General features: G+C 35.1%; 3 protein-coding genes across 6 annotated transcripts in view; all 3 read left to right on the plus strand.

Annotated features, from left to right (window-relative positions):
- Positions 1 to 17947, plus strand: part of LOC134821272 (coiled-coil domain-containing protein 63-like) — a 108040-nt gene that overhangs the window by 20167 nt on the left and 69926 nt on the right. The window lies entirely within an intron of this gene.
- LOC134820936 (UPF0193 protein EVG1 homolog) lies at positions 5416 to 6676 on the plus strand. The gene has a single exon (XM_063831603.1). The coding sequence runs from the start codon at positions 5422 to 5424 to the stop codon at positions 6046 to 6048; it is 627 nt and encodes a 208-aa protein (XP_063687673.1). The 5' UTR covers positions 5416 to 5421; the 3' UTR covers positions 6049 to 6676.
- LOC134821307 (uncharacterized) overlaps positions 6915 to 17947 on the plus strand; it is a 29333-nt gene continuing 18300 nt past the window's right edge. For 3 of the 4 annotated variants that reach the window (XM_063832031.1, XM_063832032.1, XM_063832034.1), the window contains exons 1-10: positions 6915 to 7039; positions 7153 to 7247; positions 7389 to 7561; positions 9303 to 9426; positions 9634 to 9724; positions 10248 to 10412; positions 11663 to 11776; positions 12029 to 12120; positions 12356 to 12496; positions 14323 to 14452. In XM_063832031.1, the coding sequence (XP_063688101.1) occupies positions 6934 to 7039; positions 7153 to 7247; positions 7389 to 7561; positions 9303 to 9426; positions 9634 to 9724; positions 10248 to 10412; positions 11663 to 11776; positions 12029 to 12120; positions 12356 to 12496; positions 14323 to 14452 (1231 nt within the window). In that variant the 5' untranslated portion in view covers positions 6915 to 6933. The remainder of the gene's footprint in view (positions 7040 to 7152; positions 7248 to 7388; positions 7562 to 9302; positions 9427 to 9633; positions 9725 to 10247; positions 10413 to 11662; positions 11777 to 12028; positions 12121 to 12355; positions 12497 to 14322; positions 14453 to 17947) is intronic. The other variant, XM_063832033.1, reaches the window with a different exon arrangement.

The raw sequence follows: 17947 nt of genomic DNA on the forward strand, positions 1-17947 counted from the left end.
GGATTTGAGAGTGACCTGTGCTTGAAACCCCCTCAACCATCCACTACGTCAATATATGATATACTAATTACAGTATACAAATATAGAAAAATATAATAATCTTAAATTACTTATTGGTTTAGTTTGGTGACAAAGGAGAGCCCAGTTGAGTTTTAGTTTAGCTTTAGGTTTTGAATCACAGTTTAAAAGGTTAGCCATGTTTCATGGCAGAGAGAGATATCATGTGTGCATAGCCGTACCGGATGTAGAGTTTGAGATATAATATAGATTAGTTACCATGTATTAGGGTCATCTCGATTTTGGAGGGATAGCAAGTGCTTTTTAAGGTTAGATTTAATAACACCTGACGAAGCTGATAAGTCTGAATTCTTGGAAGAACCCGGGATTATCAACCCATCTACATTAGCATCACATATTTCGAATACATAGGGGCTGAGGTCATTCCAAATTTTCGTAGAGGTGTACAAAAAGTTCTGTTGGGAGATATCTAACCTCAGTAATGGGACAATCAGACGAAGTTTTTCATTTCTAGGACAGAACTTGAAAAGATCTTTAATCGACTGGGGGACATCAAATTTAAGAATTTTGAATAATTCCATAAATGTATGGTACATGTGCAGATTCTCCAGGTTCATAATTTTCTGCTCGGTGAATAGCGGTTTAGTGTGTTCAAGACAGTAGTTCTTGCTAGCCATATGTTCGTTATAAGTTCTTGAACGTGCACAGGTTAAATAGTATTCTTTATGATCAAAATTGGGAATGTTACCAAATAGCAGTCTTATACATCGTTTTTGAATTGCAAAGATTTTATTCAGCTTATGTTTAGGGATCCCACCCCAGCAACTTATACAATAGCTAAGATGTGACATAAAAAGAGCATTGTATAGTTTCAAATATTCAGATTTGGGAATGAATTTGCAAATTCTCTTAATCGATACAATACTGGAGTTCAGCTTTAAAGATAAATGATTAAGATGTGGTTCCCAGCTTAGCTGTTCGTCTATTATCACCCCAAGAAACTTTGTACATTGAACTTTTTCTAGCTTTTTGCCATCTATTAAAATCGTTAGATTCCTGTTAAAGGGCCGTGTTCTGGCACAGGTCTGTGTTGCTCTTGACAAACCTGGCTGAAAATGCATATAACAACTTTTCCCTGCATTTATATGTAACTTGTTAGACTCCATATAGTTACTGACTTGTTTCATTACATGATTAGCTTTTTCAAAAGCTTCCTGTGCTGAACTACCTATCACAAAAATATTTGTATCATCAGCAAACAGGACGAATTCAGCCAAGCTTGAGGAGCTCACAATATCATTTATATAAATCAGAAATAGTAGAGGTCCTAACACTGACCCCTGGGGTACACCATACTCAACTGAACACTTGTCCGACTTTTCAGTTTGAAAAGAAGTTACTTGGCTACGGTTTGTTAGATAGCTAGCAAGAGTTTTTAGTGCAATACCTCTTACTCCATAGTGTTCAAGTTTATGCAGGAGTTTATCGTGCTCAATTGTGTCAAATGCTTTACTTAGATCAATAAATATTCCAATTACATGATTTTTCTGTTCAATCTCATTAAGTATTTTATTGACAGAATAGTTTACGGCATGAGATGTTGAGTGTTGTTTTCTAAAACCAAATTGTCGATCATAAATCACGTTCATAGCACTGAGGTAATTATATAACCTATTATAGATTATTTTTTCAAGTATTTTTCCAAATAACGGTAATGTAGAAACAGGACGATAGTTATCAAGGCATCGTGAGTCTCCTTTTTATAAATTGGTGTAATAGAGCCCGTTTTAAGCTTGTTTGGAAAGACCCCATTGTCCAAGAACCAATTAAAGAATCTAGAGATATGACCAGACAGATAATTTACACTCTTTTTTAAGACTTTAACAGAGATATCACTTGCCTTCCCATTTTCAAGGCTACCAATGATTTTACTTATCTCTTCCTCGTCACAGGGGCTGAGAAAAAAAGAGTTCACTATTCTTTCTCTGCCCTTGAGGTATTGTTTAAACTTCGTCTTAATAAAATTGCCATCAGTTACCGTACGAGATGGTACAGAAGATTGAACTTTTGAATTAAGATTACGAGCAATAGACGAGAAGTAGATGTTAAATCCGTTAGCAATCTCACGGCGTTCAGTTACAATTCGACCATCAATTAAGAATGATGCTTTTATATCTTTTTTAGATTTACCCCTGAGTTCGTTAATCAATTCCCAGGTTTTTTAATATTTCCTTTAGCAAGTTCAAATTTTTTTCCATAGTGGGCTTTTTTCGCAGATTTTATAGCTTTGTTTAGGATAGAACGATACTCCTTATACTTAAGATATAAAGTTTCCTCACCTAATGGGTTGATTTTGGTACACGAAGCCTTCCATCGCTTGTAGTGAAAGCCTTTAGTAAACACAGATTTAATTAACGCAGAAGTGATCCATGGATTCATCAATCTATTGCGTTTTGATTGAAAACCAGCAGTAGAGTCCAATTTGAAATTCAGTTCGATTTTTTCATGGACAGTTTCGACAAATTTTTCAAAACCTTCCTCATCATACGAAAAGTTCGATCGGTAGATATCCCTTCCAATATCATTAAGGAAGCTTTCTATATTAGACTCACAGTAATCATACTTAGGTTTAAGTTTGGTATCATTTGGACTCTCTTTAGTATTACACGATATGAAACAGAAGATTGGGTTATGATGGGAAATCTTGGATTCAAGAATTCCAGATCCTAAGACACGCTCAGTAGAGTTCACTAAAATATTATCAATTAAGCTTTCGTTGCAACCCGGCTTGGCATGGGTGGCAATCGATATCAAAGGGATTAAATTGTTACTGTAGATAGTTTGTTCAAATTCAGCTATGTTTCGTCCCTGGGCCAAAAGATCAACATTGAAGTCACCTGTCAAGGCTACATTATTAGACGGTAGGAATTTCATCAACACGTCAAGCTCAGCAAGTGCATCTAGAATATCACCACTAGGGGGCCTGTAGACAACACCAGCAATCTGTGGAACCTCTGTGTTAGTGATCTCAACGAAAAGTGTTTCAAGATTGTCAGAGCATTTACATAACTTTTCGATTCGGCTGTATTGGTACTTATTGTCAATATATACACCAAGGCCACTACCTTTCTTTTTCCCATCAGTTTTGGAGTTATACTCACTGCTGTAACCATCAATTTTGTATAAATCTTTATTTTCCTCATCAATGTTTGTTTCAGCTAGCGCAATAACTGCAAATTTCTCATCATATTGACTCATATCAGTAATAAAGCTGTCAAAGTTAGATGCGTTCCCATCAATGTTGTTAAACACAATAGATATAAACGGCTTGTTATGGTTAAGTATGTTTTTTGACAGCCGGTTGAAATTTGTCATGTTATAAGACCTACAGTCTTTTAGAATGTTTGAAATAGTCTCCATACTAATGCCACGAAATATAAATAGTTCTCGTTATCTGAAATGAGGATTACGATGTGAAACTTATTAGGTTTTATTTGAAACATGTAATAAAATAACTTGTTTGATAATTACAATATAATTTTAAAATTGACGTGCTTTAATTTCTATATTCACTCTATACTACTGCATACTGCAATCCGCTTAATTTCATCGAGAGAAATAAACAGGACCGTTTAGTTTTCGAAATGTTATTCGATCTCTTTATGATATGAGCTGGGAAAAGAATGACATCGTTAACCAAGTCTCAATCATAAATCACGTTTCTGATGATTCGGCTGAATCGGCTGAATAGAAGAGACATTAAACAAATGTGTAATGTTCTAGAATTTTTAATTATTACACCAAAACAGTATTTTTCAATTTCCTCCAACAGTGAAGGATTCAGTATCAAGGCCGGACATTTTTTGTTCATAACTTGTATTATAACTTGTATTATACAATGTATTGATTTTGCTTCGTTTCAACCCATATATCTGGAGTTCTATACGATGTTCGCAAGCCAAAATGTGGGGATAGGAACTCTGAGACAGTTTTTAGTTTAAAGTTAAATTTGAAGGATTTAAGAAAGATATGATTTCTGACATCTCTACTATAATTCAAAGAATTATTTTTGTAATATGTACGACCACCCACGTGCAAATTAGATGAGAAATAGGAAGTTACATGGTAACCATGGTAATGGTGTTGAAACGCGCGCATGCACGTGCAAGGATTTGTGAGGGGCATTTTGATCGGCTTTTTGTTATTTTTTTAATTTTATTTGAAAATTCAATTAATCATTATATATATAAATCAAGCGTTACATTTCAGCCATGCAAAATTACAATGACATATTTTGATATACAAATTGATAAATGGTACTGCAATATAAGTTGCTTAATGTTTGGCCGGATGACAACTAACGAGAAAAATAAACTTGATTAAACATAATAATTAATTCGGCTGAACCAACACATAGCTAGAGCCACATTAACGTTAAGGCCGTCTACCAAATTTGAATGACAAACAATAACAATAAATCAAACATATCATAAATAATTATAAGGATTTTGTACATTACAATTCCGTCACAACGAAAAATGAATAGGACAAGCAGATAGGAAATTTGACGGACAGAATTGTAACCAACAAAAACACATTTCTGAGACTCATAAGACTGATTACGTGGTGTTCAGTTAGCTATATTTTAATTGGCTGTATTTTCGGTTGCGATGGATATTTGTTGATGCTATAAAAACTGACTACCAAAGAATACTATAAGCTTCCTCCCTGTGACCACGGACTTTCTAGTATATATATAATATGATTGACATGACGATTCATGACGTTGCGACTACGTTTTCTTAGTTTCAGTATACTTTATCTCTACCGTTTTCATTACAATTTTGATTGCATAATACTTTATTTACCTATCACTATGCATATTTAACCTTAAATTATTATTTTTAGTTGAACTATGTAAAAGGGGATTGTTGCTAGCGTCGATACTGTTTTAACCCTACCTTAGTCAGTTGAAAGTCTGATAGCATTACATGTTCTGTTTGATTTGACCAAACTAATGCCTTTCATTGCTTTATAAATAATTGCTGTTTTTGGAATCTTTCGAAAAAGTATTCTAGCAAGAAGTGAAGGGATAAATTATGTTAATGATAAAAAGAAATGTTATGAATATCTTAAGACTTAAGTTCAATCCTCATGTTTCTAAGTACGTTTTATTGATGTTTTATTAATGTGGAAGCATACTTAATTGCATTTTTACTGGGTACTTGGCATTTTAGTTCAATTTATATATTTATTATATAATATATTTATAGAAATATTCTTGATGATGTATGATGATGTTTCTGTTATCATTAATCAATTTGAATTGATTTGATTTGAATTGATATATATATATAATATATATAATATAATATCCTCATGTTTAAATCGTTCAGGTTTAAAATGTCTGTACAGAAAGGTGGTATGTTTGGGACTCAACAGAAGGCACAGTATAGCAAGGAAACAGCAGATCTATTGAAAAACATGATGAAGGAGTCTAAGCTTACTAACTATCAGCAAAGGGTTATGAAAGAATCAATGAAAGATGGGAGTGCCCTGCCAACACGTGTCAATCCACACCACAGTAAAGATGGCCCATCCTTAGTTAAAAAGAAAAAAACCAAAGTTGTTAAGAAACCGACTGGTGTGAAGACTCTTCAAAAAATTGAACTTGAAATATCAGAAGACACCAGTGAACCTTACAAACCACCCCCGATAACTTACGATAGTCAAAAAGAAAAGGAAAGGTTGAATAAAATATTGATTTTTGGGACTGACAAGCCATTGCCGAGACCAAAACTAGCGCCAATTGTTGTTAAACGTCCTGTGGACCGCTTTGCCGAAATTCAAGAAGAAATCAAAGAAAGACGTGACTTTATGATGGAGATGGAGAGTTTAGGGCAAGCTGAAAGACATAGGGTGAGGATTGAAACAGAAATTTCACAATACATTCGAGAGATGGAAGTCATTGACAAGAAGCAAAATAAAGTGCTCCAAAGAGCTAAAGAAGAACAGGGAAATGATGATTGATCGATTTGAAAAGACCAAGCTACCAACCATAGTAGTATTCTGTAGAGTTAAAGATTCAGAAGATTTCATTGAGCAATCAGGAATAATTGTTTCACATTAAGTACAGATTTGATTAAGTATCAGAAAGATTGATATAAGGAAACGACTAAACCTAGATTTTTATCCAAACGTAACCAGTAAAAACAAACTTAACCAAAACGAACTGAACCAGACTTGACTGAGCAGAACCGAACTGAACCAAACCAGAAAAATCTAATTATTTGGCTGCCATTGCATTACATGCTAAATCAACTTTATTAACACAATAGGTTTCATTGAATTATCATTAACTTGGTTGATGGTTACTGTTTGGCTATAATAGGGATGGATTTGATTTAATATATTGATAGTAGAAGTGATGTTAAGTTATCAGAATCATGATATCATAATCGATCATAATGTTAACCATGCTGCAAAATTGGGAAAATTTAGCAATATCTTTAATATTGTATTTCCAAAACAGTTTGAAAAATTCTTGCTGACCACTTGAACCAAACTGGCCACAGACAGAAATTTGGTCGTTTCCTAATTGATATCCGGGTTATGATTTTGTCTAATGAACGTTTTGCCTAGTGTATTACATAAATATTATACACTATGTATTACATGTGCATTGTTCATATGCTTTTATCTCAGTTCCAATTATACAATTAAAATAATTATTTGCAATTTACGAACAATATAGTTTTCCTCGATGTGCACTTCTTGTGGAATTGAACCTGATACATGCATGAATTTACAACTAACATAGATTTTCTAATTACATAAATTTCAGAATAAAGAAAAATATTTTTCATTCTTACCAAATAATAACCTTTCTTAGTTGACCATAATGAAAGAGATATTATGGTCTTATTACTGGTTCTGAATCTTTTTTTCGGCTGCGCCCTCTCAGAAGTCAAAGTCTTTAAAAACTACACTCTTACATTCGAGAGCGAAGATTGTACAAAAGGTAGACCCAAGAATTTACCTTATTTTTTCAGTCCTAATAATTCTTGATTCTTAATGTGTCAGACCTCAAATATCTTTGGTGTTTCACAAATCTAATTCGTCAATCATTTTCAGGTCAAACGTTGTTGGCTTATGAAGTCTCTCCCGATGAATCCCACCCCATTTGTAATGACCTTAACTCAGATCAAGTCGCAACTTTGTGTGGAAAGGTAAAATTTGAAAATATTTCCTTTTATTTTTCTGTTTGATATTCCTATTCAGTTATTATAAGATTTTAAAGATACCTAATTTACATTTCCACATGGAAAATGTTTAATCTGCCTTTTAACTAATGTTTACTTCCCGATTAGGTTGATAAATGTGCGGGCAAGCTTGGAATTGTGACCAACCTAACATACCCTTCTTCTTACCCTCCTTATATTACTGATGATGCCTTTACCTTTTATTCAGACCCTTATTGTGGGATTAGTATTATCTGTTTTGATCCTGCAACTCACTGCTTTCTACCTGAACTAAAGAACGGGTGAGTTAGAGTTTCAACTGATTAGCAGCTCACTACCTGCCTTGTTCATAATGCTCCATTCTATCTTTACCAGCCATAAAAACAACTACACCTGTTATTTGAAGAGGACGTTTCAATAATCTACTGTAAACAAGAATTGCGCCCGTTGTTTCGTTTTGGCGGACGCTAGATTTCCATTTCACTATAACTATTAATATAAGCTCTAATCAGCTCACCTTATAATAATAATATTGAAACATCAGTAGACTACGCGTGCCACATTCAAGTTGGGCTTATTACAAAATACTATACATTACTAGTATACATTAAAATACGCTCGTGCCGCGCATTCATTGACCACAGACTAGCTATACACCACATCTCCGCAAGCAATCCCCGTGCGCGTGCGCGCGGCAAGTTGACATGGTAACGAACGGAAGCAAGTAAGTAAGTAAGGAACACGACATATATTTGACCCACCTACCGCTATCTCCAAAATCCACGATTTTCTGCAAAAACGTCCATTCGTAACCTTTCACTATTGCCTTTTTTCAAAAGGGTGAAAAGGAAAAAATAACCACTTTAGTAATCTACTATCAGTGAAAGCAGTATTAATGACATTCTCACTTTTCAGAACTAAGTGCCTAATATAATTAAGATATAACATCTGAACAGTTTTATTCCTGTTCCATATGATCGAGGATAGTCAGGGCTACAAAACCTGACCAAGTTTAGCTCAATCCAGTACTGCGCGTTCGAGATATGAGGTTAAATATACCAAAAATAGGGGTTTTCTGGTGTGACATCATTGTAAATTTTTTGGAGTATAACCTCAATATCTCACAAACTATCCATTTGTGGTCTTTCTGAGTTACACTATCTGTTTCCTCTGGCAATTTCGGTTCAGAGTCAATTAAGTTTGAAACAAAATCTCAGTAAATGTGAAAGTTCTGAGGATATCAAGTTTGTAACAAGCGCGCGCGCGCGCGCGCGCGCACACACATATGACCTCATATCTTCCACATTTAATGATTTTTCATGGAAATTCTTTCACCATCTTGTAGCACTCATGTGCTGAGTAGGATAGCATTCTAATCATGTCTTTAAAAGCTTTAGATAGATACTGAGGAAGAAAATTCATACTTGTAACAAGCGCGCGCGCGCGCGCGCGCATGGCCCATACTATATGATCAATGGACGGGAGGATTAAAGTACTTTCATACACACCAGCATGCTCATTGATGGCTTAAAATGAAGCTAAGACATACTCCTATCAGATCCACCATAAGTTAGATACCATAATAATCATTAAATGTGTCTAAAATGAGGAAGCTTTGACAAGTGCGAGTGGTTTTGGCAAATTTTGGTATAAAATGGGCCCTGAGATCATATTTTTCTCATTAAAATCACATATATCACGTATATTTATGTGTGTTGGGTGTATCCTCATTGGTATCAACCATTTCAATCATCAAGAGCAGCTTTCCTGATTCTTTATCTCATGAAAATGGGCAAAAAAGCTCATAAATAGTCCAAAACCGGTCATTTTCGCCGCTTTAATAACCTCATTCCTGGCACCCAGAACACTTTGGGTACTCAAAACATAATTTTTCGGATACCTCAGACCCCTAACTAGCACATGGAGCCAGAAAGAACAGCATGTAGAGACTTTTAAATTTCCATGGTTGAGAACCCAATGTCACACTATTCGTTCATTAATCCTGCTTTCACTGCTATAGTCTTTAAAATCTTTGTTCCTCAGAAGGTATCGAGATTCCGACCTGGCAGAGTTCAATGAAGATTTGCTGGCTTCCGGCGATAGACTGAAAATCGATTGTAAAAAAGGCTTTACTTGGCACTGGGCTGATTTTGTAACTTGCCTTAAGGTTCGTTCTAATCATGATTACTGTGTGCTGTCACTCTCGATTTTAACTTTATCGGGGCGTTTCTTGATTTAAAATTGGTATTCTGTTAATCAGTGTTAAAATTATCGTCAGAAAACTTTTTCTTTGTGTGAACAGCCCGGAACAATATCAATTTAATTGTAATACTCCAATGATTTATACGGAACTGAAGAAGATCTTGTGTTTCAGATGAGTTCAGGAGAGAGCAGATTATCTATTGAGCCCCTGTGTGTGCCCCTTTCTGAAGATAATCTCATGACTCTACTTGTCAATGTAACCAGTAAGTTAGATCACCAAACTTCTTATTGATTGAATTCTGCACATGTGCTAGCTGAATGGTGAGCATGGTTTTACTGATAGTCAGTGTGAATTCTACGTGAGTCAGCTTCCATGTTGCTATTTAAAGATGACGTCATCAAATTATTTATATTTAACTTGATAATAAAACAGTTTAGAAGTTACGATATTGTGGCTAGTCCGCTAAATAACCCGTGATCCATAGAGAAGGTGAAGCAAAAGAGGTCCGAAGTGTATTGTGTATTTTCCAGTTGCATGACTATCACATTGAGTGAGTGAAAGAGTTGTGTGAAATATTGTGAAACAGTGAAATAGTTGTGTGAAATATTGTGAAATAGTGAAATAGTTGTGTGAAATATTGTGTGTGAATCACAGATAAAATATAACACCAACTCCAACTGATCTGTAAATTAGTTTACTGGGTTTTATCCTCATTTAAATGGGATGTTGGGGACGTTGTTGTCACGTGCATGTTTTTGGGTTTTACGTGTGTAACTTATTTTCAGATGTTGCACACTTGAGTGCACTGACAGGCATCCCAGAGTCCCTGTTCAACCCTTCAGATGTCCGGTCAGTGTTAGCCTACAGTATATTGCTGGGGCCTTATTGTCGGGGCGGTGATTTGTGTAGTGTACCCGTTCACAAATTAGAGGCTACTACCAACAGTCAAAGTATGTCAACTATGTCAATTATGTCAACTTATACCTAATTTGTGTAATGTTGTACTATTTTATCTTGATTTGTGAATGTTTAATTTCGTATGTGATCAGTTTTATAACAATTATATGTTCAGATGTATTGATCACAAGAATATTGCTAATGTGCCTGTAAAATCATGCTCGTATCATGTAAAAGTGATAATTGTTTACGTAATCATTCTGTCAATTAAATCTCAAAGACTACTAGTCTCTCACAGGCTTTTAAAATTCAACAATATCTGCTTACAATTTACATTTTGGATTAACGAAAATAGCCCAATTTTCTAGTCATTTTCTTGTAATTTTCTAGTCATCAAAAACCAAGTAAAACTAAAAGATGTCATTACTCCTTGTAACTGTTCTTTCAATCTCCAGATCACTTCCCCTCCAGTTCCCACCTACTGTCAGTTAAACTAGCCAACAATTTGTCATTTCTCATTTCTGTCAAAATGACTTATTTGCTCAGAGCTTGCGATATGTTCCACTGCCGGCTGTTCTGTTAGCTGTTTGCTTGTTTTAAAGTACAATTTGGATTCGTCACTGCTTGTTAACCACACACTACTCTCCATTGTGTGAATTTTCTGATAGTATTATACACATAAAATCGGCTCATGATGGTCAAAATGAGATGCTTATTTACGGACAGATTCGCTGTTCGACTAATGTAATGAAGCAAGGTTGGAAACGGATTGAAGTGGTGTGGAACCGGAAGGCATTACAGAGTGGAAGACATTACAGACCCATGATTGTGTGGTGTCTGTGTCACTGCTGCTGTAGACACACGCGCATGCTCTACAGCAACATTACAACACACCCAGGGAACATTTGGTTGGAAGCTGTGGAGAACGTGGTTCCAGTCTCCAGAATAGCTAATCCTTGCCTTATGTCAATCGAGTTCAACTAAATTACAATCCCCGTTCCTCCTGGATACTCCCTTGACTCACAATCTTGGCACATGTTCTGAAAATGTCTTTCCTTTCATGCTATTTCTTGAATGCAAATCATATGTTGGAACACCAAACTTGGCCCTATTTCACATATTTAATTAACTAACCCGACCTATTAAACTTCGGAGGAGATGTTCGACTCACGTTCCAACTTCAACTGGTCCATAGCCTGGGTTGACGTTTTGCTGCAATTATAATTTTAAAGGGTTGAATTTTCGCTATAATTAAAGTTTGAAAGTTATCATGTAATTTGTAATTTTATAAAATTCCTCCCAGACGAGCCTGACGGAACGGATCACGTGGCAGCGCTGTCAGGAGAATACACCATGTGTTTTGAGACTTCCATTATTTCTCTATTCTTAATGGGACTACAACAGGCAGGACGGGCAGGTGAGATGTTCTATGATCTGTTGTAATATCACGGGAAAATATTGGTTTTGTGTTTGTTAAATTATATCATAGTATGTAGCCATCATTCCTTTTTGGATTTGATGTTGGAGTGTTTAGAGTGAGCTGGTATTGAGGAATATTCGTGTTGTTGACATGTGGTTGGAAAATTGAACGGGATTGCAGTTACACTCATTAGATTTGATTACTTTTTAATATGATCTTGACATGTTTGTTTTTATTATTTTCTCGCAGACGAATATGATGATTTCAACGTCAGACCGATGGCTAAAAGAGCGTCAGGAGTGCAAAAACGGGAAATAGTCGACAACAACATAGAAGTCAGAGTATGTGATACTCAAATAACTAATTGACTTATTAACTAATTAACTTATTAACTAATTGACTTATAATTGAAGATTGAAATGATACCTACTCCATTAAAAACTATAAATAGTTTATCAATTTTAAAGTTGATCATTTTAATTGTGCGGATATGACGTGTAACTCAACAAGTTTCCTTGTAAATTTAAGCTATATTTGAGCTATATTTGAGAATGTTAACATTCTAAAACTCTGCAGATAAATAACCTGGATCTTGTTTACAACACGACAGAACGGAAAGTGATTGGTTTTAACGTGACTTTCTACCTGTTCCAGTATAATAAGGTGGTACACCCTGGTGTAGTAACTAAAGTCATGGGAAATGTCTCTCAATCAAAGGTTGGTATGTTTTTGGTATGTTTCTATTATGTTTCCCAATCAAAGGGTGGTATGTTTCTAGTATGTTTCCCAAGAAAAGGTTGGTATGTTTATAGTGTGTTTCCCAATCAAAGGTTGGTATGTTTTTAGTATGTTTCCCAAGAAAAGGTTGGTATGTTTATAGTGTGTTTCCCAAGGAAAGGTTGGTATGTTTCTACTATGTCTCCCAACCAAAGCTTCAAAGGTTGGTATGTTTCTAGTGTGTTTCCCAAGGAAAGGTTGGCATGTTTCTAGTGTGTTTCCCAAGGAAAGGTTGGTATGTTTCTAGTGTGTTTCCCAATCAAAGGTTGGTATGTTTCTAGTGTGTTTCCCAAGGAAAGGTTGGTATGTTTCTAGTGTGTTTCCCAAGGAAAGGTTGGTATGTTTCTAGTGTGTTTCCCAATCAAAGGTTGGTATGTTTCTAGTGTGTTTCCCAAGGAAAGGTTGGTATGTTTCTAGTGTGTTTCCCAATCAAAGGTTGGTATGTTTCTACTAGTGTGTTTCCCAAGGAAAGGTTGGTATGTTTCTGGCATTTTTCTGGTATTTTTCTCAATCAAAGGTTGTAAATGTAACACTGTTTGTATTGTCGCGATCAGAATTAAAAGTGATGAATTCTTGTGTCAACCTACTGTATTCTCGATTATACAAATGTGCATGTTATCACGTTTTAACATGGTGTTGTCAGATTAAATTGACCTTTGAAATCACCGAAAATTACTGTTGCTAATATGTATTTTGCTAGTATATCTCTATCACACTGCACAGGCCAACGTCATTTGAAAGAAAAAAACTATCAAATAATACAACTTTTACCATGGGAAAATAAATTAAAATACTGCATTCCTGTGATTTGAATTTAGAAAGCTAGAGAACACATTTAGTTCGACGATTTTCGTTCTGGCCAGAAGATAGAGCTTACTATCAAGAGATTAAGCCTTGTGATTGGAATTCAACTCAAATCCTGCCAATTACTGATCTGGAATTTAAGTTTTGTCAAATATCACGATCTTATCAGTCAACAGATATAAATTCATTGAAATAACTTGAAATGAATTTGTGCCAGCCGACATACAGTACACGCCTACCACGTGCAACCTCTGCGCTTTTAATTTAAACTCTTAGAAGAAAATAGATTTGAGCACTCGTTAAGTATTGTTGACATGTTGGTCGTCTGATTGACTGCTCGGACCGGAAAGCAGGGATGTCGGTCTAACCCGCGTCTATTAGTGCGTCTTTACTTGACCTTGTACGTGATCTAAAAAGTGATTACTTTATAGGTCACGTGGTCTAGAAAGTGAATACTTTACAGGCTACGTGACCTAGAAAGTGAATACTTTATAGGCTACGGTTATGAGGTTGTGAGCTAAGCTGGAATCCTTAGGTTTTTAATGTGAGTAAAGACAGCGGCAGCGTGTCTTGCGGTGTACTTTGAAAACGAGAATTGTGTTCTTAGGTCTGATTACTATTTAATCACGAGCGTATGAGCAATTATATCATTTGTACAAGATAGTAAAATTTCTAAAAATCGCACAATTTCTCGTACAATTGCTCGCTCATGCGCGAACCAGTCGACTCCTGCGGAGACTAAAGACTTAGGAAACTAGGAAATTTCAAAGCTACTTACTTTCTGATTCATGCCAAAAACATTCAGCGTTTTACAACACAGACGTAGCTAAGATATGATGGAATGTGAAACAATGATGTACTTCTTAACCCATCCTTGTTACTGAAACAGATACAGATAATAAAGATTCATTATGTTTCAGTACACTAGACAGCTACAGATATAAATATTTGTTGTGTTTCAGTATGACGTAGTTCTGGAGAGTTACTGTCGACTGAAATATTGTGGAAGTTCGAACTACGAGGATTGTCAGAAGATTCCCATGATGAGGTTCTACTCGTTTCCTAAACCAACCATTCCATGTACATTCCAGGGTACGTTAGTTTACTATTTCTCCGGTTTGGTTCCTTACTATACTTTAAACAATTTTATTTGAATAAAGCATAGTTCTGGAGTAGTCATACATATTACAATGAAAGAAATTTAACTAGAGGTTAGTATGGTGGTCAAGGGTTATAAATCCTACTTTAAGTTTCCCTTAATTCGAATTGATAGTCTAGAATCTAGAATTAGATATATTATACAGACTGGTTCAGAAATTCAGTAATGGTTCAGAAATTCGGTAATGGTGGGCAAGGGTCTCCGGCTCTAAGTGGTAGAATTTAGGATTCCCTTATTTCGAATTGTCAGTCGTTATATACAGATGATATAGACTGGTTCAGATATTCGGTATTGGTTCAGAAATTCGGTAATGGTTCTCATGACACATTGGCTATGCTACACTTAAATGGTTGTCTCTCAAAACAATTCCCTCGTTCATATACGACAACTTGTGACAGGACAGGGAGCTTCAACTTCACCATAAATGGTTAAATGACCTAGCCTGCCACTACTAAGGCAGCAGGTACAGTCTCGTATTAATCCAGGGAAATAGAGCGACAGTCTCATGTTGTGTTTGGTAAGGGATACTACGGGGATACTCACAGCTGTAATAATCATTTCACCCGCGCAGCATAGTTACCATGGCAGCCACGTGTAATGTTACATATTCATCCACGTGTTTTTGTAACTAAACCATTTTCTCACCATTTTTCATGACGAGCTGTCACACAATGGCACGTATGCCGTCATACACATCATGTTCAGGTATGAGATAATGGGAACTAACCCCACCTAGTTCTTCACTATCTTTAGTTCTCCTGTCGTACCTGGCCAGTCAGTGTGTTAAGTGGGGAGAAGTTTCTAGAAACATGGGGAGTTTGAAGGCTGTCTTGTCGACCAGATTAGCAACATCTTGCCAGTTTCCATATAGACTGCCTTTAACTGTATTATTGGCGTTAATGCAATCAATTAATTCGTATCAATGTAGAATGGCCGGCACCATGTTAATGCAACTTGGAGCAGTTAGGTTGATGTCTAGGTGCACGAGTAATGTGTATTATTGCTGTGCAGATCAATTAAACCACGTTCTAATTCATGCGAGGGATGTGAATGTGCGTGTTTAAGGTTAATGTGATAAAATACTGTATTGTACCTGGGTCCTGGAATAGCCTTGCTAATTATAAATCTGCACACTTTCATTTCGAAGATACAATTACATTTTTATCCGGAACAGTTATTATTATATTTAGAGTATGGTTTCCTAGACAACCTCCTTCTACCGTAGCGCTAAGTGCAGTCTTTTCTGAAAAATAACTTTTTAAGGTTTTCAATGAGAATTAATTGCCATCCTATTCGTATCACTTCTAAACTTTAATATATATTTAATTGGTTTTAATTATTGATGCACTTCGTTGCATTGCGGAAAACTTTACACGGCTTCGCCAGTATTTATTTCCTGTTGAAAATAGCTGGGTAATGTGTAAAGTCTATAAAAAAAGGTTCATGGAAATTTCCTTGAAGAGTTAAAAATGCTTATTTTGTGAATTGGAAAAGTAATTGAATACCTTATATCAGTACCCATAAATTTGAGTTACAATACATTTGAATTACATTAAATTTAAATTTCAACACATTCTGTATTTTATGTAGAATCGGCACCAATGTCATTATGGTTTAAGATCCGTGTTTTGGTTTTAAAGCTGAAATAGATTTTACTAATGTTTTACATACAATTTTCTCACTCCAGCTGCAGACTGCAGTCTAGTATAGTAGTGTTGAGTTTCATCAATAAGTTCCTAGCCTTCTTAAATTATGTTTTTGCCTCATAGTAGATATTTGGTCTTGTGTATAGTAATATAATAATGGCAACCGATAATGGGCATTTTGCTCCTTTATAAAAAAATGTATTGGTTTTTTAAATCAGGACATTATTTTTGAAACACCCTGTAAATGTTATCGCAATACATTGATGTTAAATTCATTTGAATTTTGAAATAAAGGTTACCAAAAATTTAGTTACCAAGGCTTTTAGGCTTTGTCAGAAATTATGCACATTTTTAATCCACCTTAAAGTCTATTTAAGTCAACTTTTATCAATTCTCTTATGGTTATATGTACATTTTTTCGAGTTTTCTATTGATTTCACGAAATAAAATCGTATAATTCCTCTTTGATTTCACTCTCATATTCAAGATAAAAAGAGTTAAATTATAAATCATGATTTGTTACGTTGAGTATTAGAATGGTTGGATGCGTTGATAGATAAGTGTGACAATTTAGCAGCTGTGAAGCCATAATCAACAATATCACATCAAAATTTGAAGTATTAACTACTGAATTATGCTCTACCAAAATTAAAGTTGGCCATCTTGCTATATATAAAGCGAGACGATATACATGTCTGTTGCTAATTTACTGACACCATTATACATAAAAATTGGCCAGGCAATAAGAGATAAATTTTAACCCTCAAATGGTGTAAAAATTGCAAAAGAAATAAACATTGTTGTCTATTAACACCAATTTAGGTTTAGACGGGTTCCCGCTAGTTAAATAATTATTCGACGGCTAATTTAATCGCACTAATTGTTTACAACAATTTTAATCAAAAATGTGACTTAATGTATGGTAGACGTGTATAATTTGGTTCTTATTATTAACAAGGAAGTAACCATTATTTAAATATTAAATTTTAAATATTACTTAGGTCCCCAGCTTGCACATGAATTATCTCTATTCATAACCATTATTAACTGAAAAAAAAACATTGTTTCACTGGGTGCGATATGCGCCATACAGTAGATTTATTCGTACTTTTCTTAATGTTCCTGACAATCCCTCATTATACTTATATATTATATGAAAATAAATTTACTCAACTTCAAAAACAGATGTTCGCTTACTTACGAACGACAATGATTGATATGATGTTTCGCCAAAAATAGTATTTTCGAAGAAACGTAATTACTATTGATTTATTCCCACACCATTTTAATTGATTCTTGCATACTGACTTAAAATTAGAAAGTTCGACTGATACTTGATAGATCACTTGAATCTATAAATGGGCAACTAAATATTGATTATCAATTATCATGGTATGCATCATTAGCTTGATCCATGAATCAGGATTGAATGTATTACCGTAGTCTTGTAATTTTTACATCATTAACCTCAACACTATGATTAGCTACTGTTGACCAGGTGACATGATTCCAGCAATTTGATTGGTGGTTGTTGATCAGGTGATCACGATACTTGATTCTTCTCATTTCCGGGGGCCTAGCTGCATTATGAAAATGAACTTATCCGTGGCAAATAACCCACCAGAATAAAGCACATTAGAGTGACTCCTGACTAACAAACTCGTTGCTCTCTATCGACACAATTATAAATATGACAAATTCAGTATTTTTGCCATTCACCAGAAGATTATTTAAATCGATTGATGTTCAAATGGACCATGATTTTGTTAGAGAAACCACTTA

Source organism: Bolinopsis microptera, chromosome 9 (genome assembly GCF_026151205.1).
Source record: "Bolinopsis microptera isolate Bmic1 chromosome 9, MBARI_Bmic_1.0, whole genome shotgun sequence".
Taxonomy (NCBI): domain Eukaryota; kingdom Metazoa; phylum Ctenophora; class Tentaculata; order Lobata; family Bolinopsidae; genus Bolinopsis; species Bolinopsis microptera.